At 39.8% G+C, this 26,950-nt stretch overlaps 3 protein-coding genes and 2 pseudogenes across 3 annotated transcripts; 1 reads left to right on the forward strand and 4 right to left on the reverse strand.

Annotated features, from left to right (window-relative positions):
• The first annotated feature begins 13,668 nt into the window (after positions 1–13,668).
• On the forward strand, positions 13,669–17,009 carry FIO1 (methyltransferase). The gene is made up of 8 exons (XM_048083083.2): positions 13,669–13,961; positions 14,455–14,660; positions 14,748–15,195; positions 15,283–15,490; positions 15,720–15,827; positions 15,904–16,017; positions 16,107–16,176; positions 16,548–17,009. The coding sequence occupies exons 1-8, from the start codon at positions 13,732–13,734 to the stop codon at positions 16,655–16,657; spliced, it is 1,494 nt and encodes a 497-aa protein (XP_047939040.1). The 5' UTR covers positions 13,669–13,731; the 3' UTR covers positions 16,658–17,009.
• A 667-nt stretch (positions 17,010–17,676) lies between these two features.
• On the reverse strand, positions 17,677–18,960 carry LOC125188295 (PLC-like phosphodiesterases superfamily protein). Its single transcript, XM_048085071.2, has one exon. The coding sequence runs from the start codon at positions 18,780–18,782 to the stop codon at positions 17,826–17,828; it is 957 nt and encodes a 318-aa protein (XP_047941028.1). The 5' UTR covers positions 18,783–18,960; the 3' UTR covers positions 17,677–17,825.
• A 561-nt stretch (positions 18,961–19,521) lies between these two features.
• LOC125188297 (large ribosomal subunit protein eL38z/eL38y pseudogene) lies at positions 19,522–20,117 on the reverse strand (annotated as a pseudogene).
• Positions 20,118–20,368: 251 nt separating this feature from the next.
• Positions 20,369–22,370, reverse strand: LOC125188294 (Pentatricopeptide repeat (PPR-like) superfamily protein). The gene has a single exon (XM_048085070.2). It carries the CDS (start codon positions 22,251–22,253, stop codon positions 20,490–20,492), a length of 1,764 nt encoding a protein of 587 aa, XP_047941027.1. The 5' UTR covers positions 22,254–22,370; the 3' UTR covers positions 20,369–20,489.
• Positions 22,371–25,505: 3,135 nt separating this feature from the next.
• LOC125187586 (dirigent protein 11 pseudogene) lies at positions 25,506–26,346 on the reverse strand (annotated as a pseudogene).
• Positions 26,347–26,950: the final 604 nt, after the last annotated feature.

Consider the following 26,950-nt stretch of genomic DNA (forward strand, 5'->3'; position numbering starts at 1 on the left):
ATATCTTGAGACGAAATTGATACAAGAACAGATTGACAACTCGGAGTTGAGCCATTTAATCGACAGAGAAGTTGTAGGGTGGTGTGCAGCAATGAACACAACGGAATTGACAGACGAGGAACTCACAGAGGCCATCATGGAGTTTTGCAGAAATCCCGAGTCAGCTAGATCTAGAGGATCAGCTCACGTGGCCAGTTTGGAGAATTCTCCTGGGTCTGGGAAGGAAACATTACCTGAAATTGCAGAAAAAAATCCCTTGCCCCAGGAAACGAAGGACACAAAGAAGGAACTGAAGACACTTCCACCAGGCCTAAAGTATGCTTACTTGGAAAAGAATGAGGCGTTCCCAGTGATAGTCAACAGTAACTTGACTGAGGAGCAAGAGAAGGAATTGTTGGGAGTGATCAGACGGAATAAGAAAGCAATAGGGTGGACCCTCTCGGATTTAGTGGGAATCAGCCCTGATCTCTGTATGCACCACATCCGTCTGGAAGAAGGTGCGAAGGCTCACCGAGACGCACAACGGAAACTGAATCCGAACATGCGAGAGGAAGTTCTGAAAGAGGTGTTGAAATTGCTCTCTCTAGGGATCATCTACTCAATTCCGGACAGTGAGTGGGACAGTCCTGTCCATATGGTGCTCAAAAAGTCTGGAATACAGGTTGTCAAGAATGATAGGAACGAATTGGTGCCCACTAGGCTGGTGACGGGGTGGAGGATGTGCATCGACTACAGGAAGCTGAATGAGGCCACAAAGAAGGATCACTTCCCCCTACCTTTCATCGATCAGATGTTACAAACATTGGCTGGCAAACAGTATTTTTGCTTCCTTGATGGATACAATGGCTATTTCCAGATCTACGTTAACCCAGAGGACCAAGGGAAAACCACGTTCACATTCCTTTTCGGTACGTATGCATACCGAAGAATGTCGTTTGGATTGTGTAACGCACCAGGTACGTTCCAGCGGTGTATGATGAGTATTTTTTCGGATTTGCTTGAAGTATGCATTGAGATATTCATGGATGATTTTACCGTATATGGGAATTCGTTCGACACTTGTTTGGCCAGCCTTGACCTAGTGTTAAAAAGATGCCAGGAGAAACACCTAGTTTTGAATTTCGAAAAATGCCACTTCATGGTGACTGAAGGTATTGTCCTGGGTCATGTGGTTTCTGAAAGAGGAATACAGGTGGACAAGGCAAAGGTAGAAGTTATATCAAAATTACCTTACCCCATGAACCAAAAAGAAGTTAGAGGTTTCCTGGGTCACGCAGGATTTTATAGGAGGTTTATCAAGGATTTCGCGAAAATCGCGCAACCACTCACTCATTTGTTGCACAACGATGTGGATTTCGTCTTTGACGAAGGATGCAAGAAGGCTTTTCAGTTGCTCAAAGACAGACTCGTGTCAGCACCAATAATCAGGGCGCCAGACTGGAATCACCCTTTTGAGATAATGTGCGACGCGAGTGATTTCGTTGTGGGAGCTGTCCTAGGGCAGAAGATTGACGGAAAGAGTTATGTGATCTTCTATGCATCCAAGACTCTAAATCAAGCTAAGAAAAACTATGATACCACGGAGAATGAAATGTTGACTGTCGTTTACTCGTTCGAAAAATTCCGACCTTATCTTCTTGGGTCGAGGGTTATAGTCTTCACAGATCACGCAGCAATAAAGTACTTACCGGCTAAGAAAGAGTCTAAGCCGAGGTTAATCCGTTGGGTGTTGCTTTTGCAGGAGTTTGATTGGGAAGTGAGAGACAAGAGAGGAACGGAGAATCGAGTAGCCGATCACTTGAGCAGAATTCATCAAGGGGAAACGGAGGAGGCCATACCAGATGCTTTTCCTGAAGAGCATTTGTATTATCTAGGGGATTTTCCTGGACGGATCAGTTGGGAAACAGTTTTGGCATTAACCGGTCTAGGAGAATCCGACAAGGGAAAACGAACACTGAACGCGGAACCATGGGTTACTGACTTAGCAAACTACTTGGTCACGGAAGAGGTGCCAAGTTCAGACGAAGTTTCCCGGGCCCAGAGGATGAAAATTAAAAGCGAAGCCAAATATTACTTTTGGGACGACCCTTACTTATGGAAGATGTGTTCGGATCAAGTGATTAGACGCTGCATTCCCGAATGGGAACAAAGAGATGTGCTAATTCATTGCCACACCTTGGCGTGTGGAGGTCACTTTGGACCAAGGAAGACAGCAAGGAAGGTATTGGACATCGGTTTCTACTGGCCAACGCTTAACAAAGACGCCTTTGAGTTTTGTCAATGTTGCGAGAGATGCCAACAGACAGGGGGAATTTCAAGGAGGGACGAGATGCCTCAAGTCCCAGTGATTGTTTGCGAAATTTTCGACGTGTGGGGAATGGACTTCATGGGACCATTCCCATCATCCTGTGGGAACACATATATATTGATTGCAGTAGACTATGTGTCTAAATGGATAGAAGCTAAGGCCACCACGACATGTGAATCGAAGGAGATGGCAAAATTTCTGAAGGCCAATATCTTCAACAGATACGGAGTTCCTCGAGCCATTGTCTCAGATCAAGGAACACATTTCTGTAATCGCACCATCGAGGCTCTGATGAAGAAATATGGTGTTCACCATAGGGTATCTACCCCATACCACCCTCAGTCTAACGGCCAAGCAGAAATTTCTAATCGCGAGATCAAGGCGATATTGGAGAAGACAGTTAATCCGTCAAGGAAAGACTGGAGTAAGAGGCTCGACGATGCATTATGGGCCTACAGAACTGCTTTCAAGACGCCTATCGGAATATCGCCTTATAGGCTTGTGTTTGGCAAAATGTGCCACTTGCCCGTGGGTATCGAGCACAAGGCGTACTGGGCAGTAAAGGAGATGAATATGAAGCCTTCGGCTTGTGAGGAAGAAAGAAAGTTACAGATACAAGAACTGGAGGAACTGAGGCTGGAGTCTTATGAGTCTGCCATGTGGTATAAGGAAAGGACAAAATTATGGCACGACAAGAATTTCCGGGTCAAGGAACTCTATGTGGGACAGAAGGTGCTCCTTTTTCAATCCCGGCCCAAGCTGATGCCAGGGAAGTTGAAGTCTAAGTGGATCGGTCCATATACCATTGTTGGCCTCCGTGCAAATGGAGCAGTGGAGATCCAGGGAAGTGCATCTAACTCTGTCCCTTTTCTTATTAATGGTCATAGAGTGAAAGTCTATAGGGATAATTCTGAGCTGTGTGTAGTGGAGAAAGTGCCACTACGCGCACTTTCTATTATCACCTAGACAGACGAGGAGGTATTCTCGATGAATTCCTGGGTCAGGTAAATTGGTTGACATTTTTGAATATATACACTGAACCAGGGAATCTCGGGAATGCTCAAAAGAAGTTTGTAAATAGTTTAAGTATTTTTCGAACAAAGGAAAATCCAAAAAAATGTATATACAATTTTAATCTTCCAAAATATTTTCGAAGCACCAGACTCCGAAGGAAGATCGATGCCTTATTTTCTAACCTCGACCTAGGAGTCTGGCGTCTAAAATTTTTTTAAGTATAGGGTCATGGTCAGGGAAGTCAGCTAGGGAAGGAGAGCCTGGAGGAAGAGGTCAAGGAGGGATGGAGATAATTTAAATTTCAAAATTGCCGATATTTATGGGAGGTGTACGGTTGCTTACATCACACCTGCAACCGCACCATCTTTTCACCAGAAAAGGCTAACCAGCAGATCTCTCTCCAATAATCCCAATCGACGAAAACTGCATTTCCTCTTCCTTCTCTCTACTTTGTTTCTCTCTCAAGAACACAATCCCTAACCAATTTCGACCAAGTTTCTCTTTGATTTCAGATTTATAGTAATGGATCCAACTCAGGCCACCAAAAGTTCGCAGCCGGCGGTGTACGACTCGGTTCTGTTGGCAGAATTGACGCAAAAATTAGGAAGCGTCGAGAAGGCCAAAGAAGTTTACGCTCTGTTCTCCACCAGTCTGATGGCGTCCGCGGCAGCCGTACCATCACCGACGATCCCAGAGGATTCGACGGCGCAACTTGCAGTTCCCCAAGTAGAAAGGCCTCAAGATTCAACCAGGGTACCGGACTCTGGATCTCAACAAGCGGAAACCGCTTCACTGGAGGCGGATAAAGAAGAGGCGATGAATGAACTGTCGGCTGATGGTGGGCAGGACGACGGCGAAACGGAGGTGGAGACCGAAAGACAAGGTAATAGAAACCCTAACTCTGAGGGTGAGAAAGTTGTTGAGGGGGAAACCCCTGTTCACGAGGAAGTTGCTGAGGGTGAAACCCCTGTTCGAGAAGAGATTGTGGAGGGGGAAACCCCTGTTTTGGTAGAAGTTGTTGAGGGGGAAACCCCTGTTCAAGAGTTGATGAATGAGGGGGAAACCCCTATGGAGGCTGGGGATCAAACCCCAAAGGATTTCAGGGGTGCGACCCCTGAACCCATGGAGGAGGGGGTGACCCCAAGTGATGTTAGGGGGGAAACCCCTGTGTATATTGAGGGGGCGACCCCGATGGTGGATGATGTGGGGGAAATCCCGGGAAAACTTGTGGAAGAGACAGATCTATACACTACTGGAGTACCAGAGCCCGTTGAGGAAGGGCTAAATCTGATTGTGGACCTGGTGGACGACCAGGAAGAAGAGGTACCCCGGGTGGACGAACGAGCAGAGAGGAGAAGGGCCAGGCGGAGTCTGCTTGACGAAGTAGATGACTTGGTCTATTCCGAGAAGGAGGAGTTCCCTGCCCGAGGGACGGAAGCGGAAGTGGCAGAGGAGAGTCGTCTGGTCAAGGAAAGGGCGAGAAAAGGAAAAACAGCTGCGACCGGGTCAACACGGTCAAGGAAAGCTCCCTCCGTCAAGGAGGTTGAGGAGACCCTTTCCCCAGTGACCGAAGCTCCCTCTGCCGAGGAACAAGACAAGCCTACTCCTGGGTCCGATTTTGAGCTGGGAGAATCTGAAGAGGAGTTTATCCAGGGACGCCCGGAGGTGTGGCTGACTAAGGAACTGTTGGAGTCGATGAGGCGTTTCGACGATCAGAAACGGGCCACGACGTACAAAGAGAGATGCAGTGCAGGAAAAATGGCTAAGTCTGGCAAGCAGTACAGTCCCAAGGAGCTTCGGATGATTGCATGCGATGAGGACTTCCGCGCATGTATCTATTCAATCGGTTTCGAGTGGTTGCTAAAGCACAACCAGGAGAAGGTGCCGGTGGACCTAGCACGGGAGTTTTTCTCAACATTCCGATTAAAGAACACCTCTGACCTCGATGCGGACTCCATAACATTCAGGCTTTTCAATGAAGAACACGAGATGAGCATCCGGGAATGGTCTTTGAAGATGAGATTGTTTACCCAGGCTGAGGATGATGAAGGAATATGGAACGAGAGGATGATCGGCGTGCCGAAGAATACGCCAAGTTTCAAGGTACAAGCGGCATGGGAACTAATCACTCACTCAAAGGCAGGGGCATTCAAGTCAAGCTACTCCAAGGCTTCTCACATCGAGGACATAATCCTCGGTTTTGCTCAGACGTTTATCAGCTACAACTTAATGGGAACTGCAAATTCAGCTCTGACGACAACCGACCTTTATTTCACTTGGTGCATGGCAAAGGGCGTTAAAGTGCATCTAGGCTATTGGATGGCTCAAGCATGTCATCAAATGACCAGCAACCTTGCTCGACGTATGTATAATTGCCATCTCCTAGGCGCCTACCTCCAGCGGAACATTGAAATGAAGATAGCCAAAACCATTCCTTTGGTCGTAATGTGCGAACCCCCGGAAGTTTTCAGCGTTCAGTACTTTTTCAACAAGGGGTTACTCCAAGCTCACGGCAAACAAACCTTTTTCTACACGGTAGGAGACAAGGTGAAGGCGGAGGCTGAGGAGGCTGCGGAGGCTATGCCGAGTGAAGAGGTCGAGGAGCTGAGAAAGGATGTCCAGAATGTGAGGAGAGAAATGCAGGTGATGAGGAAAGAAATAGTGAAAGAACTTGGTGGGATAAGGAAAGAATTGAACGGGAGCCGTGAAGAGGTGAAGACCCTGCGGGCCAATATTGCGGACTTGGCGGTGAAGTCCGCCAAACAGAACGAGCGGATGACGGAGGCTGTGGACCTTGTGATGAAGATGTTGAAATGGTTGGAGAAGACACTTCCCTTGACCCAGTCGAAGGCAACTCCTGGGTCCAGCAGCGAGGTCAAGCAACCAAGCCAGAGCAGTCCCTCCGTCCAGCGACCACCGCACCCGCTCAAGCAAATGGTTACCCCGTCCGCGTCTAAGCCAGTGTCAATTCTATCCAGATCAAAGTCCATGATGTTGAAAAATCCAGAGTCTGATGAACCAGAGGAAGAGGAGAAGGAGCCGGAGATGCCGGCGAAAAAGAAAGTGAAGGTTACCCGACTCTGTCTAAGTGTGAGAAGTTTTTATTTGTATACATTGTTTATTGTGTGTTGAACTGACTACCCTTTCCCCTCTTCACGACGATGGCTTGGGGACAAGCTTGAGTGAAGTGGGAGGGGGAGGGGAGTCAATGCGTGTAGTTGTCAGCATGTTATGAGTCGTTAAGTCTAGGTTTTGTTTGCGTCGCATGAACTGGTGAATATGATATGGCATGATCTCCTTAGTGAAAGTAATTGAAGATATGATGTATTTCAACTTAGAAGCTTTTTCCTTTAATAAGCCAAGTCAATCTGGACGAAGTGAGAACGATAGAGGATGCCTTAGCTTACTTAGTTGTGAAGCCCCACTATAAGAGTGAATTATAAGCCTTAAATAACTTTGAGCTAACACATGTAAAGGGGCCGCCACTGAATGCTTAGGGAGAAGAGTCATGAAGGAGAAAAATAGGGGAATTGGGTTATGAAGGCATAAGCTGGACGAAGTCCAGGTAAAGGAGTTATAAGCTGGACGAAGTCCAGAGGAGAGAAGAGGGAAATGGAAGAATAAGTTGGGCAAAGTCCAGAAAAAAAAAAACAAAAAGGAAAAAATGCTGAAAAAAGGAAAAAATAAAAAGGAGGTATAAGCTGGACGAAGTCCAGAGGGAATATGTCTAAGGGCAGGAAACAATAGTAACCTGACCCAGTAAAAAAGGGGAGAAAGAAGTATAAGAGGAGAAAACTCTCATAACCCGACGCTTCAGTGGTATGGCAATAACTTATGAGAGAATCGATCCTAACATCCCTGGTGAGGAATGAGAGGTCGAGTGAATCCAACAATTGGGGAAGTAAAAGGCTATCTTGACGAACTGACAGATTGATTAGGTAGAAGAAGGGAAGGGGCCAATTTGGAGAAGTGCAGCCTGTTGAATTGACCTTAATCTTTTGGGGACGGTTGCCTAAAAGTTGAAGCTAGTTCATGCATATGTGTCTATGTGTTTTTATTTTTAAGTGTTTGTTATCTGTGCATTAGTTGTGTCTAGGTCTAGGAGTCTGTTTAGAGTCTAGGGAATCGGTCAGGGGATAACCGTGCTTTGAAATTCACCTTATTCTTTTTCTTGTCTTTATACTTGAGGACAAGTATGGTTTAAGTGTGAGTAGTTTGATAAGGCTAATTTCATGCATCGGTTATGTGGTGAGAAAACACTTTATTTTGCTGGGTCTAACGCAGTTTTTAAGCCAGGTGTGTGAAGGAGACGCTAGATCCAGGGAAAGCTGGAGACAATGGACTAGCAGAGGAAAATGAAGGAAAGTGAGCAGAACTGAAGGGAAAAGAATGGCTAGAAGAAGGAAGTCAATAGCCGAGGGCAACAAAGACTATTCATACCTCGCTGGACCCACTTCAACGTCTATAAATAAAGGAGCATGCATCACACGCCATAGATGATTTTTGCTCTTAGCTCACACACTCTCACACACACTTGGAAAATGGGAATTCTGGGATAGCTTAGGGTTTCCAAGGGGTTCATCTTCGGCGAAAGTAAGTGTAACACCGTCCTCTCGGAGGGCGAAGAAACAATCTACTTTTCATTCAGTTTTACGCACTTTTATTCCGTCGAACTTCATTGTTTTGGAAGTCGATTTGGTTGTTGCTACTTATCGGTATTCTATGCATTTAGTTTTTGTCATGTTGGTGTTATCTTGTGTTGATTTATGATTCTGGGTTTTCGTTTGAAGTTTTATTTCGGCAGCTGAATGTTAATCTCTGTTTTGGATAATTCTGTGCTTGATCTGGGGAAGAGGTTGTGGATCTGAATTGTTGTTGTTGATCGGTGGTTGTTTGTTGAATCTGAAGCTATGGTATACTTTTGGTCGGAGTTTGTGCCGGATGCTTGGATCCGGAGTGGATTTAGCATCCGAGGTTGGATCTGAACAGGGGAATCAAGTTGTGCATGGATTTCGAACTCTTTTGCTCTCTTTTCAATTTGCCCCGTCTAGCCGTAGATCTGCTTAGATTTTAATTGTTCTTCGTTAAATTGCTTTAAATCCAGTCTGCTTCATTTCCAATTCACGTTCTATCTCTGTTTTTACTGAATTTTTATGCAAATCGATTGGAGAAGATGATGTCGCTGTTAGTTAGTACTTTAGTTAGTTGTTTTCCAGCTTTTCGTTCGTACTTACCTTTTTAGCAAATGTTCCCCACCGTCAGTTTATTTCCCAGGTCTAGGTAATTTAGAAATAGTTTCTTAGATCTAGTGAATGTCTCGTTTTCCAGTTTACATGCATGATTTCTGTTCTGCCTAGATCTAGCTGTTAGCGTAGCAGATTTCACTCAAGTTAGTTTAATTTCCTCAACCCAAAATTGTGTGGCAGCAGCCAACCCAAAAATAGTCCCAAATCCTTGAGCATGTTTAATTACGCATTCATCTCTGTGGGATCGATCCCTACTTCCCTGTGCTAATTTTTAGTATAAGTGGTTGAGGGTTTTTGAAGCAATATCCTGTGTGTCCGACGACCGAGATCTTCCAACGATCCGTGAGTTCTTAGACCTTGTGATCTAGTGGATTCGCTGGACCTAGGAGACTTGTTATTCCTTTCTGTGCACACAGTACTTAGCAAAGACAGAAAAAGGCGAGCTTCATTATTCATAGAGTAATCAAACTCCAACTAGCTAGGTTCTGAATAATAAAACCTTATATCAAGCTCTTCTTGAGGATGTTATCAAACGAGACTCACCTCGCGCACGATTCAACATAATAGCAATCCTAGCACCGCTAGATATTGATCACCGCTACCCAATATACCAGGCTTATTGGGTTGCAAAAACCCGCACCATTTGGTAAGTCAAAGTAGTGCATAATCAATGTTGTATGCTCAATGCTAACGTACATTGATTATGAAACAATAATTTACGAGACCTCGTCTTTCAGTAGATAGCATAAAGACATGTCTCGATGTTAGATCCAATTCAGTGCTATACCACACCAACATCATCTTATTTCAGTAAGGCTTAGAAATAATCGGACTTGACATTGCAACCTTTCACGATAGGTAGTCTAAGCCTATTTAGGTTGTGAAATTCTTCTTTTTCTTTGTTCAGAATTGACTGTGTTACCTTAAAGTGAACAACGCCCATAACCGGTCTACTAAAACAAAGACTTAGACTTTTTTAAGTTACTTATACATTTAAACATGTAATGAATATCCATTAAATGTAAAACATAACAATATTATGACAAAAATAATCTGTTTATTCCTTTGAAAAATAAAATAAAAGTTTTAACAGTATTCAATCACTCGAAAGGTAATTTCTAGTAAACAAACTCTAACAGATGCATCGGGCATTGTCCGCCTTGCTACATTAGCGGATGATAGCACGCTCGATACATTGGGCGAATGGATGCTCTTAATCTCTGTGGGTGGTCACATTATTGTTGTTTAGCACTATTAAAAAAATCTTTCAAAATTGTGCAATATTGGCCATCACAAATGGATCTCACACAACTTTTTCATAGTTTTAATTTAAAATATTTAACTCACATCATTCTTTACTTGAAAAATGAAGTCCATTTTTTCATTTTTTTATATTTCTTTAAGTAGTAGTATAATTTACTATTTATTAGTATAATTTAATTAAATAAAAAATTATTAAAAATAGAAACTAACTTTTTATTAATAGTCATAAAATACATAATTGAAACACTTTGGACAAATTTAGAGTTGAAACACCTTTTTTTCAATATTTTAGAGCTCAAACTACTTTTCGAGAAATAATAAAAGAGAAATTTAGAATGCATTTAAGGTTAATAAATGAAAAAAAAAGTAATAATCCGTTGTATCGGTATATTTTGAGTGGTGTGTATATTTTGAAATCAAATAGTAAATTTGTGTTTGTTTAAAATGATAAATGAAAATGTCAAAATTTTCATCTAATGGACTGAGGAAGGGTTGGCATAGGGACAACCCCCTCCATCTCCTAGTCTCATAATGAGACTCTCATTCTTTTGTGACCTTTTGGGGGGTGGGTCGACAGGCTTACAACATGTCTCTCCCCAATTTCATCCCTCGAAATTATATAATATTTTATTAATCAAAATTCAATAATATATTATGAGATAGTCATATTATTATTATTGCTATTGTTTTAATGGGGACTACATTATGTTGGCATGAGTCATATTCTAATACTTATAGCACCTTAATTCAAAATCAAGACCAAATCTCTACTCTTAAATTTTAAAATGAGTGGATGAGATTAAATCTTACGAATCTCAATAAATAGTAGACAAAATATCAACAAAATGGTAATATCGTCATTATGTTATCATATGATAATTTTCGTGAATGTTTTTTTATATCAACATAGTGTATTAAAAATATCAACAATATGACATAAGAATATCAACACTAGTACAAGAAAATATCAACACATATTTATTGAGATTTTTACATGGTTTTATTGAGATTTTTGATGTATTTTGTTGATAAAAATCTGGTTATCAACATTTACGAAAACTAAAATAAAAAATATCAAATTTCATCATTCGAACGTCGTTGGAACATATGCAATTGAGATCTCGTTGGAATTCTTAAATTTGATATATTTTTTGCGAAAAAATAATTTAAATCGAGAGAGTTACGTAAATTTAAAATTTTAAGATGATTTTAATGAGAGAGAATTGACATTAATACCCTCTAATTTTATTTATTCATTTTCTTAATTAAAAATATAATTTATATGACATTATTTCAACCGCTAAATTTTCTAGTCAAATGGCTAAGATTTAATCTTAATTTGGGATTGTTAATTAGTTAGCAATTGATCACTCCTCGTATCGGCATATCTTGATATTTTAAATTAGTCTATAGAAGATTGAATTATCATTGGTTTTAAACTTCAACCACTTATTATAGATTTGTGCTCAAAGTGTTAATATTAATACATTAGTGATTTCAATTAGTATAATTTTCTAACTAACGATTGATTTAGTTATCGTAATATAATAACTAATATTAGTAGTTGAGTTAAAAACTCAAATTATAGTATTAGATTGTGAACTATAATATGAAGACCTTTATTTTTAGAGTTTAAATTCTTTTTCAAGAAACAATAAGAGAAAATTTAGAGGAATGTGATTATAGATAAATTTAGAATGTATTTAAGGATAATAAAAAAAAGTCACCGGTAGAAATTTGATGTATAACGAGTATATTTTTAGTGAGTGTGTAAATTTTGAATTCAAATAATTATTTTGTGCTTTTCTAAAAAATAATAAATAAAACTATCAATTTTTGCAGTAAAATGTGATTTCGTCGTCTTGGCGGCCCCACACTCCCGCCCGACATCACGTGAGGGGATTCAATCAGGGTACGCAATAGCCCGTTAAGGGGGTGGCCTTAATCCACTGGCTGCCAGAGCCTATCTCCCAAGGCTTCACACTTGTGCCTGAGATATGGAAACAACTACACGACAACAGTGAGATTTGAACCTAGACTCATTGTAGCAATATTTATCCTTCCGTTGCCAACTACGCTGCCCTTGCAAGCTAAAACTGTCAATTTTTCATTTGATAGATGGATTGGGGGAGGGTTGGTAGAGGGACAAACCCTTCATCTCCTTCCTTTGTACTTTCCGGGGGGTGTGGGTCGACAAACTCGCAACACGGCTCTTCCCCATGTTATCCCTCCTAACACGATGTTACACTAATCATATAATATTTTATTAATCAAAAATAATTTTCAATAATAAATTATGATATAATCAAATTATTATTATTGCATTCTTTTAATGTGGACCAATTATCTTTTCCATCTTCTTTGTCTCTACATTCGATCATTATCTCAAATCCAAACTTCGATTTCTTTTATCTCTATCTTCCAAATGATCAAAACACATAATGAAATATAACTATATAACTTCCAACTTTGTTTTTTTGGATTCCTCGGACAATTAGTAGAACAGTTTCATCTTTTTTTTTTCCATTCTTATCTTTCTTGCTCCCACACATCAATACTTCCTTGTGTTAAATATATGAAAAAATCTCGAGCAATTGGTTCCCGCTAATGCTCTCGAATTAAAGAATCGAGCATATAATGCTCGTACAAGTTCTAAGTGATGTTGTCCAGAGCCTTTGTCCTAGCAGCATGGAGCTTATACATCAATGTATGAGGTGCCGAATTCGAGCTCTCTTGATGTCAGTTGTAATTTCCTAATTTCTTAGGAGTTTATTTATAATTTCCTCCTTTATAGAGGAGTTAATTTTTTAAAAAAAGTTTGATTATTAAAAAAAAAATAAAAAATTCTAAGTGATGTTAATGATGAATTTGGCTCTTTGGTATGTCAATCCTCCCTCCAAAGTGTGGTAAATGGTTTTGGGGTGTGTGTTCGTGAATAATGGGCGTCAAGCCTAGGCTTCCTATTTATACCCAGAGCGAAAAATTATCAAAATAAGGCATTAGGACGAAACGGCCGATCAGGCAATCTCATAAATGAGAAATGCCCGACTCGGGCGATTTCGTTGCCTCACGATCTATGTAAAATGCTTGGTCGGGCGCTTCTCTGCCTCGCGATAACATTACTCATGATCAATTGTCTCACGGTACTGTTTCGTTGACGAATATATTGAGACTTACCATTATATAAGACACTGTGTACTCTCCTTATAGCCGTTTGACTCTCACATTGTATCACTGCTATTGGCACTAACTTCTTATAACTTGGAGTATCTTCTAATCCACTTAACTTCTTCCCGTGCTTTGTTTGACAGAGACTTCCACGGGACAACACCACCCCTATAGTAAGTACGTATGCACTTATCAAAAACGCCTTTCAAATCCAATATCTGATTTGTATCGCAATGCCTTTCAAATACTAGAAAACATCACGTATTGTAGGGAAAAGTTATTGAAGTAGTGTCAATAGTGAATAATCCCACTTTATTAGAATTTTTTTTATCAACAAATAAAATGGCTAGGAAAGAAACAAAAATGATAAAAATAAGCATTACATTTATTATCCCCTCCGTCCCACTTTAGGAGTCCCGTTTTACCATTTCTTAGTATCCTACTTTAGGAGTTCAATTGAAATATTTATTAAATGATAGTAGACCTCACATTCCACTAATTTTTTTTTCACTCACATTTTATTATAAAACTAATATAAAAAAAAACCATATGCCATTCATTTTTTTCTCATCAACTTTCCTTTATAAAATAGAAAAAAAAAAGAATGAAAGAGAAAATGATTATATTTTCTATATACAAACGTAAAGCGGAAAAAAAGGTTACTCAAGAGTCAAGTACAGTTAAAAATGAAATGAATTTGAAATCATATGGTAGTTAGGGTTGCGGTGGAGGATGGCGGGAAAGAGGAAGAGGAAGAGCGGCGGCGAGCGGCGGGGGATCCACCACCGAAATAGGTACGCCGATAATCCGCCGGATTTCGCGCAGCTGGCGTCTTTATACCCGAGTTTTGAGCCATATGTCTTCTACTCACGCGACGGCTGCCCTAGAATTGATTGGACGGATTTCAATGCTACCCGCGAGTTGACTCGGGTGTTGCTGCTTCACGATCACGGCGTTAATTGGTAAACTCAGTGTATTCACGCATATATATCCCCTCTGTAGTTGGAATTGAGATTTCAGTGCTTGAGATTGCTTTGTTTGTCTATTCAATTACGAGGAGTACTCTTTATTTTTTAGTTGATTTTGAGATAAGTAGGGCTAAGTAAAATTGCTAATTCATCAAAATTCAGCTCGGGAATTTCAATGTTTTCCAGCTAAATGGTTAGCTAAGTATTGCTCATTGTAGTTTTGGCGTTTTACTCTGATGCCAAATGTGATACGTTGTTAGAGCTTGATAATGAATTCAGGTCTCTTCATGTTCTAATTGTAATTATGAGTGCAATTACAAAACTGTTTCAACCGCGAATGATATAGTCAAGTTTATGTGCTTTACCATAATTTCCTCAACACATTTTTCACTTTTCTGAGGTTCTGAAAATGCAGATTTTCTATACATATGGATTATATTGTTGAGTTTTATTAGGCATTTTTGATAAGTTTAAAACAATTATGTAGGTGGATTCCTGATGGGCAGCTCTGTCCTACCGTGCCCAACAGATTGAATTACATCCACTGGATAGAAGACCTTCTCGCCTTGGATATCCTTCCTGCCACCAGAGCTGAAGGCGATATCACAACAGGTTTTGATATTGGTACCGGGGCAAATTGTATTTATCCACTTCTTGGTGCATCTGTTCTTGGTTGGAAGTTTGTTGGTTCAGGTGCTCTATCTTTTCTTTTTTAGTTTCCGTTCCTCGTTGTTCTATTTAGTGCCTCCTTTCACATGTTAATTCTTGTGTTTTTATCAGATATTACTGATATAGCTATAGAGTGGGCAAATAAAAATGTTGAGAGCAATCCTCATTTATCCAACTTGATTGAGATCAGAAGGGCTGGTACAGGGAATGGTGTGGGAAAATCAGAAAGTAATCCGATTTTAAGCAGTGAAGGTGGTGTTCTGTTGAGCAATCCAGGGGCTGAAAATGTTGGGTTTCTGGCATCTTCGGTTCTTGAAACTGAGTTGAATGCAAAGAAGTATTATGATGGGCCACCTGTACTTCTAGGCAGTGTAAAGGATGGTGAGCATTTTGACTTTTGCATGTGCAATCCCCCATTCTTTGAGACGATGGAGGAAGCAGGTTTGAATCCAAAGACTTCTTGTGGAGGCACTCCAGCGGAAATGGTCTGTTCTGGCGGTGAACATGCTTTTATTAAACGCATCATTGAAGATAGTGTTACATTGAAGGACAGATTTAGGTATAATGATAACGCTTCTGTATAGTATGTCATTTCCCATCAAATGCTTTAGGGAGTTTCCTTAACATTTACATTTCTGCTGTGTAGATGGTACTCTTCTATGGTAGGAAGAAAACTGAACCTCAATATTCTGGTATCTGAGCTCTGGAAAGTTGGAGCTACCGTGGTGAAGACAACAGAATTTGTCCAGGGCAGGACATCAAGGTGGGGTCTCGCATGGTCCTTTTTGCCAGTTTCAAGAAAGATATCATCTTCTCAGAAAGTCGAAGAGAATAATCTATCTTTCATGCTGGAGGTTGGGATTTTAAATTATGCTACATCACTTTTTTAATTGGTTTTTTGATGGTATTCATTCAATCTATTGATCAATTATTGGTGCAAACTACACCTAATCCAGTGTCTTTTTATATGTGACTGCTTCTGTTAATATGTCTGGTTTTTGTCTCTGTTGTTTCTGCACCTTTGTATATTTACATAACATTGGTGGACATGGCATTTCATGCTGCAATGTTTCTTTCTGGTAGGGCCTTCAACGTCAACATGGTGCCTTTCACGTGTTACAGTCTGTGGAATCATATCTCTCCAGTAATGGTGCATCCAGTAAACTAGATGCTGCTGCTTTTAATGTTGATGTATGCCCTTCTTCCCTATAGTGAGTTATACTCTATCACGAATTCCAGATAACAAATCTATAGTTTATATGTGCAGATTACAATTTCAAGGAATCAAATTAATGCAATTCTCAAACCTGAGACATGTAACCTATCCAATTCTTCAAACAATAACCATGGCGAAGTGGATAGCCTGGTGTTTCGCATTACAGTAATTTTATTTTCCAATAGCATTCTGTTACTAATATTATTCTTTGTTTAGTGTGAATCTGTATAATTCCGTTTCTATTTATTATGTAGGTCTTTCAGCAACATCCGGGAGCGCTCTTGGTGAGAGGAAAATTGCTCGAAAGATCAACTTCCATTTCAGGTATCTCAGACTCTGTTTCCTTTCATCTTCTTCTTCAATTTGCAAACATATGGATGTTGGTCAAATAAGCAGTACGCACGATAATATTTTTTTTGTTTTCGTCAACTAAGCGTTTGAATGCCTGAGTGCTAGTCTATACTACAATTTCAAATAAAATCCAAGAATACCATCTTAAATTTTTTCCATTATAATTTCTTCTTCTCAGCCTTCAAGAGTCTATGCTGTGAAATTTATAGACTGAGTTTTGTAGGGTGGTGAAGCACTTCTGCCTCCATTGCTCAACTACTAATCTAGCCCTTTTCTTTTGTTCCTTTGGGTGATGTTGTATAGTATAGTTTCTCTTTCTAATGTTTCCCTTTTGTTTAATGCAGCTATGTTTTCTTTAATTTTTCGTCGTCTCAAAGAAGTTCTGACCACTAAGTTCTGTCCTGGAAGAGCATTGGTGAATCAGCCCATCCCTATAACCCAAGCACGAGAGTGAAAACTGGGTGAACCACGATCTTCACACAAGTGACATTTGTCGAAAATGCTCAGATTGTGAGTCTCCTCAACCCACAATTATGCAACTAGTTGTGATGCTGTGAAACAGAAATGGTCAAGACAGTTGAACATACAGTACTTCATGGATCATGAAATCGGGTGAAACACGACAACGGAATAAAGGTGTGATTTCTGAAATCTGATAAGCATGGTTTGATGTATGAGTATGAATTACTGGTCCTCTCTAAACCAGGCAGAAAAACTCATTTGATTTTCGTTTAGTTTTACTTATAGTACTTATGTAATGTTACAAGTTCACTCTATTAAAATATAGTGCCCAAATATTTTTTCCAGTCCAACCAAACTACATCGATGTTACATGACAGTTTGATAGGTATAATGTGTCCGTCAATGATTCTTCACATGCATTGCTTGTGATTTGTGATGTTCATACATCATTATTTGCAAACTGAATTTGTAATTATAATTTGAACAGTGAGAATCTCCACTGCATATGAGCTGCAACCTTTTAACTTCATACTCTGTTTTGACTTTTGACGATCGATAAGAAATGAATTTTAAATGTTAATTTGTGAAATTTAAATATTGCAACTAAGCCTGTCAATTTTGTAAATAAAAAGTCTCACTAACTTAATTTATTAGTGCCTGTCAATTTTGTATTGGTTTTTTTATTTATTACTAACTTGTTTTAGATTTGTGAGGACCTTGTAATTTGTTTAGCTATTGTGTTATTAAAAAATTGAGTGTTTTTTTTTTGTCGGTATAAATTGAATCATGTTTCTTTCAGGTAGATTCCTAAATTCCTAATAGACATGTTTTTGTTAGGTTTTTATCATGACGATTCAATACCAAACGCAACAAGAACGCTTGAATTGTGAACCTTGCTTGCAATATTAAGGACTCAATTTCTTTGTTGAAATATGAGTCATACATATTTGGATTAGATGTTTATGCTACACCAAAATAAAAACACAAACAGCTATCTAGGCTTTTTAAAAATAAAATACAACAACCTGGTTTTATTCCAATAACCACCCATTCAAAGCATAACATAAAATTAAAATCTCTACACTCACAACTGCACAAACATATACAAACAATTTGAAGAATCCAATCCAACAATAATAAGAGAGCAAGTGAAAAAAGCGTCAGGCCTTGCCCTCAACCCTGGCGGAGGTGAGGCCAACGCATGCATCCACAAAATCATCACCAATAAAATCGGTTGAAAATATCTGCAACCGATCCGCAATTCCCCGCGTAAAACACTGTGCAATAAACGTCCTCGCGTACGGCTGGATCCGACCCGTAACCGCCTTCACGCACAGGATCGGGTTATCCGCCTGCGGCGTCACCGTGTTTTCAACCCGGTAGAAGTACTTCCTCCCCACCGCCGCCGGCTGCTCCCCCAAATGCTTCATGTTGCTCTCGAATTTCGTCGATGGCTTGTCCGTGTCGGTCCAGTTGTCCTTCAAGTACCCGCTGCTCCACAGCGGATCCCCCGCCGGCGGTGCCGCCGCCTTCTGCGGCTTCCACACGCAGATCACCCGGCGCGGCAGGATCTCCGCGATCGTCTTCTCGAAAACGCGATCGTCGTGGTGGATTAGGTAATCGCCGAGCTGATCCTTGAGGTACTGATGGAAATCTGGCGGATCGGTGTGGCCGAATTCGGTGCGGATTTCCAGGATTATGATCTCCGATTGCGTTTCGGTGAGGAATTTTTTGACGTCGGCGATGACGACGTCGACGGAGTAGGTGAGGAGGATGCCGTGGCAGACGCGGCGGTCCTCCTGGATGCGGACGTCGAGGACGCGCGCGCCGGCGACGAGCTGGTCGTAGATGGAGAGCGTTTGGCACTGGGCGAAGGGGCGGCTGATGAAGGGGATGCCGATTTGGTTGGTGGCGGAGTCGTGCGTGCCTGGCCACACGATCTGGTTGATGCGGAGCTTGTCTGGATTGAGGGCGGACATCCAGTTTTTCCGATCGGAAGGGCGGTAGTCACAGCCGGGATAGTCGCAGCCGCAGCTCTGTTTTAGGTCGGCGAGGACTTTCTTCTCCGTTTTGATGTCCGTGCGCCGTTCGATTTGTTTGGAAACTTGTGCTCCCATGGCGGGGGAAGGAAGCAGAGGTTTAAGCGGAAATTCTGTTGGTTAGGTTCGTAAATTGATTACGAAATAGTAGTAGCTAAATGGTTAATCATGAAATAGTAGTAGCTAAATGGTTAATCATCCTTGATGATGAAGAGAGAGAGAGAGAGAGATTAGATGAATATCGTTGTCGAAGTTAGATATGACTGTGTATAGTGAGGTTGGTGGTGATTGATGAAGGTGGGCCGGCTTGATGGAATGATTGGCGGGGTTTTGCTATAATCCCATTTTTCTTATCCCAATTATCCAGTTGTATGGCTTTCCACGCCTGCACGTACCCTCTTTCCCTTTCTCTTTCTACATTTTTTAAGTTTTATTCACATTGATTTATTCGTCATTTTATAATATGCATATGACAGGTAATCTTAGCTATGATCGGCAGTTGTAAAAATATTAGTACTCCATATATTAGTTCAAGGTATGAAACTGCCATTTGTGTCCAAGATTGATAATATACTATACTAGTTATCAAATATCACTGGTATTCCATGAAAGCAAGCTTAAATCAACCTTCAGTGGTACATGTAAATTTATGTGATCAATCAACCTTGAGTTTAACTTTTTTTTTTTTTTTTTTTCCAATAAGATCATAAAAGTTTAGTATAGACAACCTCATATACCTAAAAAACATAAATGCAGCATAGCATCACTGGGATAAATGTGTCATGACCAAAGTTAATCAGGAAGAGACATGGCAAAATAGTCACCAAACTTCAAGAACATGTTCAAAATTCCAATTGTTTGCAAAAAATCCAACCAAAAATCTTTTTTGGGTAGCACACTCACAGGTCTTGCACACTCAAACCAGGTGGAAGGGATCAATTTCTCAGCCTTCTCAAGATCAAACACACATAGGGTGTATAGGTACTTAGAGAACCTAACCTTGAACTTAACCACTTCCTTACTCCTCTTGATCCTCACGGAACGTGCATCCGGCCTTCTAGCTGTCAGCAGAAAATCCTTTATCTCATGAATCTGCTTCGGCATTTTGGCTGATGAAATTTGCAAAACCGACGAAGTTTAACTTTAACATAAGAAGGCTGCAAATTTGATCAGAGAAGGCACCAAAATGCATGAAACTTCAGTAGTATTTCGTTTTCTTCACAAATCCTCAGAAGTCAGAACAAATGGGAAGAAGACAGAAGAAAAGCCATCATCTGTCTGTCTGCATTTTGCACATCTACAGATCAATAAGAAATTCATACTTACATCGAGCTATCGGTTCTGCATAACAATAATCTCATCTCTATAGCTAACACAGGGCCAAAAGGCGCGATGATCTAGCATTTAGCGCAAAACATAACTCCCAAACTAAGGCATCTCGACTGAGCAAAATAGGGAGCAACATATATTCTTGGCTCCGTTAGTTACAAGTACTCACAGAAGATTCAAGTGTTCTAAGCACAGTGATGGTTAAAGATCATAATCACAGGTCTAATTTGGTGAATTGAAACTCATCATTTTTAGAAATAGTAATATCTTAATTTCACAAAATTGCCATCAAATTCTAAATCACTACAAAATAAACAGCAGACCAGAAATGAAAATGAAGAGAAAAACTGTAATCAGATAACCAAGTGACATAAACTTGGTAAGGTGATTTTCAAGTTCTCTACCCTGCCTTATTTCAATGGCGGGTGGTGAAGCAAATAAAAAATGTAGGAATTTTTAACTTTCAACACTGTATATTGTGTTCCCATCAGCTAACAGTTCCAACACCGAGGTTGTATCCCTTCCATGTTTGGTATCTAACTGCAATTTTCTATCGACTTCTACCCAACTAACAGCCTGGTCCTTTTGAATACGTCTTGAACTCATTAGGTCTCTCACTTCCTTCGCGCAATCCCACCTCCCAAGAGCAGCGTATATAGCTGAAAGCAGAAGATACGCTGCAGGGGAACAAGGGTCTACCTCCACAAGGTGCCTCATCACTACTTTGCTTAACTCTACATTCCCATGAATCCTACAAACACCAATCAAGGCGTTCCAAACACAATCCTTGGGTTTGAATGGCATCTTCTTGAGCTGATTCATCATCTCATCAAAACAGCCAGATCGCCCAAGTAGATCAATCAAGCAAGCATAATGCTCTTGATAGGGCACAATCTGATAATCCGCCTTCATCGAGCCAAACAATGCCAGCCCTTCCTGCACGAGCCCCGAGTGGCTACACGCATTCAGGAGGGCGAGAAACGTCACACTATCAGGTCTCAAACCTAACCCAACCATATCTGTAAAAATCTTTAGAGCTTGCCGACCACATCCATGATGTGCCAATGCAGATATGAATGTGTTCCATAACACAACATGATTCTTGTTTTTTGTATCATCAAAAACATGTTTTGCATCATGTAAACTTCCACATTTTGAATACATGTCAATTAGAGAGCTCACAACTACCACATTAGGCCTAATACCAGCAGTTATCAAATGTGAGTGAAGCTGCATACCATGGCGAGACAAAATCGTGCTTGCACAAGCAAACAAGCAACTGCTATACGTGTACTGATCCGGCTCAATTCTCATCTTGATCATCTCTTTGAATAGATAAAGGGCGTGACGCCCCATTCCATTCTGAGCATACCCTGATATCAATGCTGTCCAAGAAACAGAATTCTTCTCCGGCATTGAATAAAAGATCTCATGAGCTGATTTCATATTACCGTCTTTAGCATAGCCCGAGAGCAAGATGGTCCAAGCAAGAACATCCCTCCATTTCATCTCATCGAACAACCTTCTCCCATCTCCCATCTCACCACATTTCGCATATGCATCCATCACAGAACTCGATAGAACCGCATTTGACAAGAATCCAAGTACAAAAACTTGGCAATGCAGCTGCTTTAACAACCACAAAGCCTTCAACTTCACACAAACCGTCAACACCCCAGCAAAGCTATACTCATTATACCCGCAATCCGACCTTCTCAGCTCCAAGTAACACCTGACAGCCTCATCTAACCTCTCGCTCTGCACATACGCCATTACCATCGTGTTCCAACTGACGAAATCTCTCTCAGGCATTTTATCAAACACCTCCCGCGCATCCTTCGCCATCCCCAGCTTCGCGTAACCAGAGAGCATATTATTCCAAGAATACAAATTTCTGACGCGCATTTTGTCGAAAACCTCCCGTGCCCTAGAATGATCGCCGCATTTCGCATACATTTGTATCAAATGATTGGCGAGGAAAGTGTGGGGATGCTTCGATCTTGTCAGCTTCAAATGGAGGTGCACCAATTTCCCCGCCTTGATCGACTTCTCATCGGCGATTCGGCGGAGGAGAGAGGCGATGGTTTTGTAGTTGAGCAAAACGCCTCCTTTAGATAAATAGGGCAAGGCGTCAACTGCTTGACAGAGCTGGCCGCGCGATGCGAGATTGAGGAAATTCTGTACGACGCAGGGATAGTGTCGCAATTTATTGGGGGTCATAGCAATGGCGTCAACATGTGAGCTCCGTCGAGCATCGCCGCCGTGATCTCCGGTTTACCGGAGGTTATAATGTAATAATACGCCGTCTTTTCTGAATCTGGCCAACGCAATTTGTTTCACTATGGGCTTTTGATTCCGTAAATGGGCTCAACTCATTGGTATAATGTTTTTTTCGAATTCATTGTGGGCTTTTTAAAATTGTAAATGGGCTGAAATCATAGCTGTAATGTGGATTCTGATCTCACAAAAGAGAATATTAATGGAATACAAGGAAGCTAAATTGAAAGTTGGTGATATGCGATGATTTTTTTTTTCTGAAGTGTATCACATTTTTTGTGTCGAACTTAATGTAATACTCTCCCCCTCGGCGGACGCAGCAGGAGGGGGAGGGGCTTAAGCCCCTATCCAAATATTTTTTTATGATTTTTTTCTATTTACAAATTTTTTAAAATGATAGGAAATTTAGTTCAGCCTCGCTAAATTAGTGCCATGGAAGATTAAATCGATAGAAGTTAGGGGATAAAAAGGGCTGAAATAAAAATTTTTAAGTTGCAGAAATCAGCAATTCATTGGTTTCCGGTGTCTTCTTAAAGAAGACGATGAAGTATAAATAATATTATAATAAATTTAACTTTTTTGAGGTCAACGTACATGTAAAGGCGTGCCTACACTTGTTATGTTGCAATTTTAATTTTTTTTTTATTTCTATTGATCATTAGAACTTTTTTGGCCGCTAATTTTTATTGTTAATTTAATTCTTTCTTTTCTTTTCATTTTTAACTCAGATATGAAAAAAAAAATCTTTTCTATAGTATTATAAATATGAATCGTTTCGGTCTTGCAAAAAAAATGTTCTTTTCTATCATTCTTTATGAAATTTATGAAAATTTGAGAATAAGAAAATGAATATGTAAATATCTTTTGATTAGGTATTTGCTTATCTGTTTTTTTCAAAAATGTTCCTTATGCATTTTTATAGTTTTTGCGATTGTGATTTTTGCTATTAATTTCATCCGTCCTTTATTATGTGCCTTTTTAAAAATGTTAAAAAAAATTGGTAGAAAAGAATTTGGAACAAGAGTCCTCTTTATAATATAATCTTAGTTAAATGAGTTAATATAATGCATGGTCCATACACAAAATATAGTAAAATGAAATGAAACATTTAATACGAGAAATTTTAAAATAGAAAAGTGAACATAAATTTAGAGACCCGAGACTTTTAGTTTCAGACATTACTTCTCTACAGCTTGATTAACTCATAGTACATACATTTAATATGAGACATTTTAAAATAAGAAAAGTGGAACACATAAGATAAATTTTTTTTAACAACGTGCAGTTTCACTATATAGTTCAGCCCCTACTCGAAAAAATTCCTGCGTCCCGCTATAAGTGATGAATTCTTTTGTGCACGAGATTTAAGAAAATGATATTTATTGGTTTAAGTGGAAAGAAAGTAGAAGAAAAAGTAAGAGAGAAAGAGATAGAATAAAGTAAGATAAAGGAAATAAAGTAATGGAACTAAAGGTGTTACTTTTAGCCAAAAAAGAAAATCAATCACTTATGGTAGGACAATCCAAAATGAAAAGTTGATTTTTTGATGCACGAAGAGAATACTCTATTTTGAAATCTTATTACCCACACGCAGTTACTAATTTAGTGAACAATATACTCCATATTATACTCAAAAGTCACAGTTCATTTTTATTAATTTCATCCCCAGATGAGTTATCAACCATATCATATATACGCTTAGCATATTACTAGTCGTTGACATGGAAGGCTGGCGACAGTGACTACTGCGACATCAGGGATGTGGTGGAAGAACAATATGAGAGAATGAGAAGAGAGACAAAAATTTAATTTTTGTTTCAAAGTGAGGAATGAAATAAATTGAAATGAGAATGAAAAGGAAAATATAGTTGGCAGAAATTTGGTCAAAATTGTGCGCAATCCATGTAGGCAAATTTATGTTGGAAATTTTAGTGTGAGAAATTCCCACAATTCAAAAAACTAATTATTTTTAAAACCACTTTTTTAAGGTTGTGAAAAATATAAGACTTTTATGAAAATTCAAGATTTTCCTAGTTTTTTAAGTTTGTTGTCAACTACTTTAACTATCTAGTTTGAAATATTAACACAATTAATAAATCCACAACATTAATCCATTTAATATAACCATTTTTGTGAATGACACTAGATTTTACGTAGAATTATTTTATTGATTGAAGTAGGAAGAGAAAAGGCAGCATGCATTTTATTTAGAAGATAGAAAGATACATACTAGCTAGTTGATATAAATTTAATAAATAAACATATTAAATGGGACGTTGATTAAATTTTACTTATTGAACCGCGTTTTGTTCCATGAGCAACGACATTGACCTCACCCAATAAAGAAAATAGACTACTTTTATTAAATGGGTCGTTAGTTAAATTTGTAAATATTGAACCGCGTTGGAATATTAAAATTAATAGGAGTATTAGAGCATCTCCAATGGTACTTCGGCTAGAAATCGGCCAGCAGTTTCTCCCCCTGCCACGTCATCAGCACTAAAAATCCACCTGTCACATCAGATTTAGGCCAGCCATAGGCCAGCCGCAATAAAAATAATTCAAAAAATACTACATTTACGGAATTAAAATCACAATACGGAATTAAATTTACGACATATATACGGAAAAAATGCGTTAATTTTATTTAAATAAAAAAAAGTACATTAACTAAAAATAAAAAAAATTACATAATAAAAAAAAATTCGGGCTTCCACACACGAGCCACCGCCCCACTCTACTCCTCACTAAATTATTAAAAAAATACATTAAAAAATGTTAGTATGCCTTGAATCTGTGTTAGTTTGCCGCTACCCGATGGTATGACATGTTTCTGTTTTAGTTCTTAATTTTGTATTGGGCCTAGTTGTTGTTGTCCATCGTTAGATGTTGCTTTTGTACAGAAATTTAGAGAGAGAGAAAATCACGTTTATATAGGGTTTTTTTTTTTTGTTAAAATAAAATCGAAAATCGGCGCTGGCCGATCGGCACGCCACAATGGCGGCTAGCGCACGCCGAAATTTTGGCCGATTTTGCGCTGGCTAACTCCAATGGTTCGGCTAGCCGATCGGCCAGCGCGACGAATCGGCTAGCCGGTCGCTAGCCGACCATTGGAGATGCTCTTATAAGTTTGTCTATTTTTAGAGTTTAGATGGAAATACAGTATTGTCATTATTGTAAAACATGATAGAAAACTGATATCACAATGGGCCCAAATCCTATTATATCCACACAGCTAAAGACAATAATGATGTACTCCTTACAAAGAAAGTGAAAAGCAACCACACCACTATAATCACAACTTGTACAAGTAAAATATAAATTAAAAGGCAAATTAATAAAATAAATGAACTCAAAATTCAAAAACCTCAACATCTTCATCGCTTCTTCCGATCTCCGAATCATAGGTGGCGTACACGGTGTACTCCAACACCGCGTAGTGGGCCGGAAAATCGATGGAGTGGGTGGTTTGGATGGCGTAGCCTCGCGTGAACCGGAACGCGCCCGTCCCACCGACCACCGGCAGCTCCCGTCTGTCGTCCATGACCTGATTCCGGCCGAGGAGGCTGAGCTGGCTGCCGGCGAACTTCCCGGCCGTGAAGTAGAAGTTGAGGTTCATGGCGATGCCGTAGGTGGAGAGGTCGGCGTTGGTGGTGAGGCCCTGCACGCGGCCCACGGGGCGGGAGTCCATCTCCGGCCCCGCGGTGACCAGGTCGTCCAGGACGTGGACACTGCCGAAGTCGTAGGGGGAATCCTTTGTGACGGAGGCGGTGGCCACCTCCGACACGGTGGCATTGACGTGGCCGATGCGGAGGTCTTGCACGTAGAAATGGAGCTTTGCCACCTTTTCTTTGGTGTTACTAATTTTTTCCTTTCCGAAACAATTGGTAAACAGAAACATATTTGTAGTTATTAATGAAAATATTTGTATTTGATTTTGGGAGAAATTTGTGTTGATTGGATTTGTGTTGATTGGGAGGGATTATATTGACGGAACAAGTGGGGGAATTTTAATATTAGCGTGTATGGTTGAAACTAGCTAGTTGTTATAGTTATAAGTTATGGGTTTGGACTTTTATTTGATGTTCTTCTAAGTGATCAATGGCGTTAATTATACCTAGCTAATGCTAGTATGAAATTATATTATGTACCTAATGCAATTTTCATCTCATTAATTGTAGCAATTCGGATGATCTTTAATCTACTAGTCATTAGTGGCATGGTCAACTCCATTTCTAGCCACAAGTAAATCACCAATTTTATCTTTTTCACATTATTTTTTTAATTCTTAACTTCTGAACTAAATAAAATTGTAAATATGAAGAACATAACATAGATGGAGAACACTAAAATAGTTATGATTGATTGATTGTACCGTTTTAAGGCTTTATTTTTACACATTTAAATTCACTATAAATATACTTCCAAAAGAGGGAAGTAATTAAGTGTTGTGGTGATATGTGTTATTTATGTAAATTGAGTTAAAGGAGACATGGACCGGGGGTTGTACACATTGCTATAAAATTAGAGACAAATTTACAGGCTGCCATAAAGTCCACAATCGCCGTCGGCTTTGGTAGTTACAAAGTTATTGAATGTTTAATTGTACAGATACTATTTGAACATTAATAAATTGATAA

Source organism: Salvia hispanica, chromosome 5 (genome assembly GCF_029641045.1).
Source record: "Salvia hispanica isolate PSC_SH4W2 chromosome 5, Shi_PSC_v1, whole genome shotgun sequence".
In the NCBI taxonomy this organism is placed as follows: domain Eukaryota; kingdom Viridiplantae; phylum Streptophyta; class Magnoliopsida; order Lamiales; family Lamiaceae; genus Salvia; species Salvia hispanica.

What these genes read in the sequence shown, in the direction of transcription:
- LOC125188295 (XM_048085071.2), bottom strand. Translation starts at nt 18,782, where the DNA reads ATGGGAGCACAAGTTTCCAAACAAATCGAACGGCGCACGGACATCAAA.
- FIO1 (XM_048083083.2), top strand. Translation starts at nt 13,732, where the DNA reads ATGGCGGGAAAGAGGAAGAGGAAGAGCGGCGGCGAGCGGCGGGGGATC. An exon ending in ACATTGAAGGACAGATTTAG is followed by an intron (nt 15,196 to 15,282) that starts GTATAATGATAA and finishes TCTGCTGTGTAG; the next exon opens with ATGGTACTCTTCTATGGTAG. An exon ending in CTGCTGCTTTTAATGTTGAT is followed by an intron (nt 15,828 to 15,903) that starts GTATGCCCTTCT and finishes TTATATGTGCAG; the next exon opens with ATTACAATTTCAAGGAATCA.
- LOC125188294 (XM_048085070.2), bottom strand. Translation starts at nt 22,253, where the DNA reads ATGACCCCCAATAAATTGCGACACTATCCCTGCGTCGTACAGAATTTC.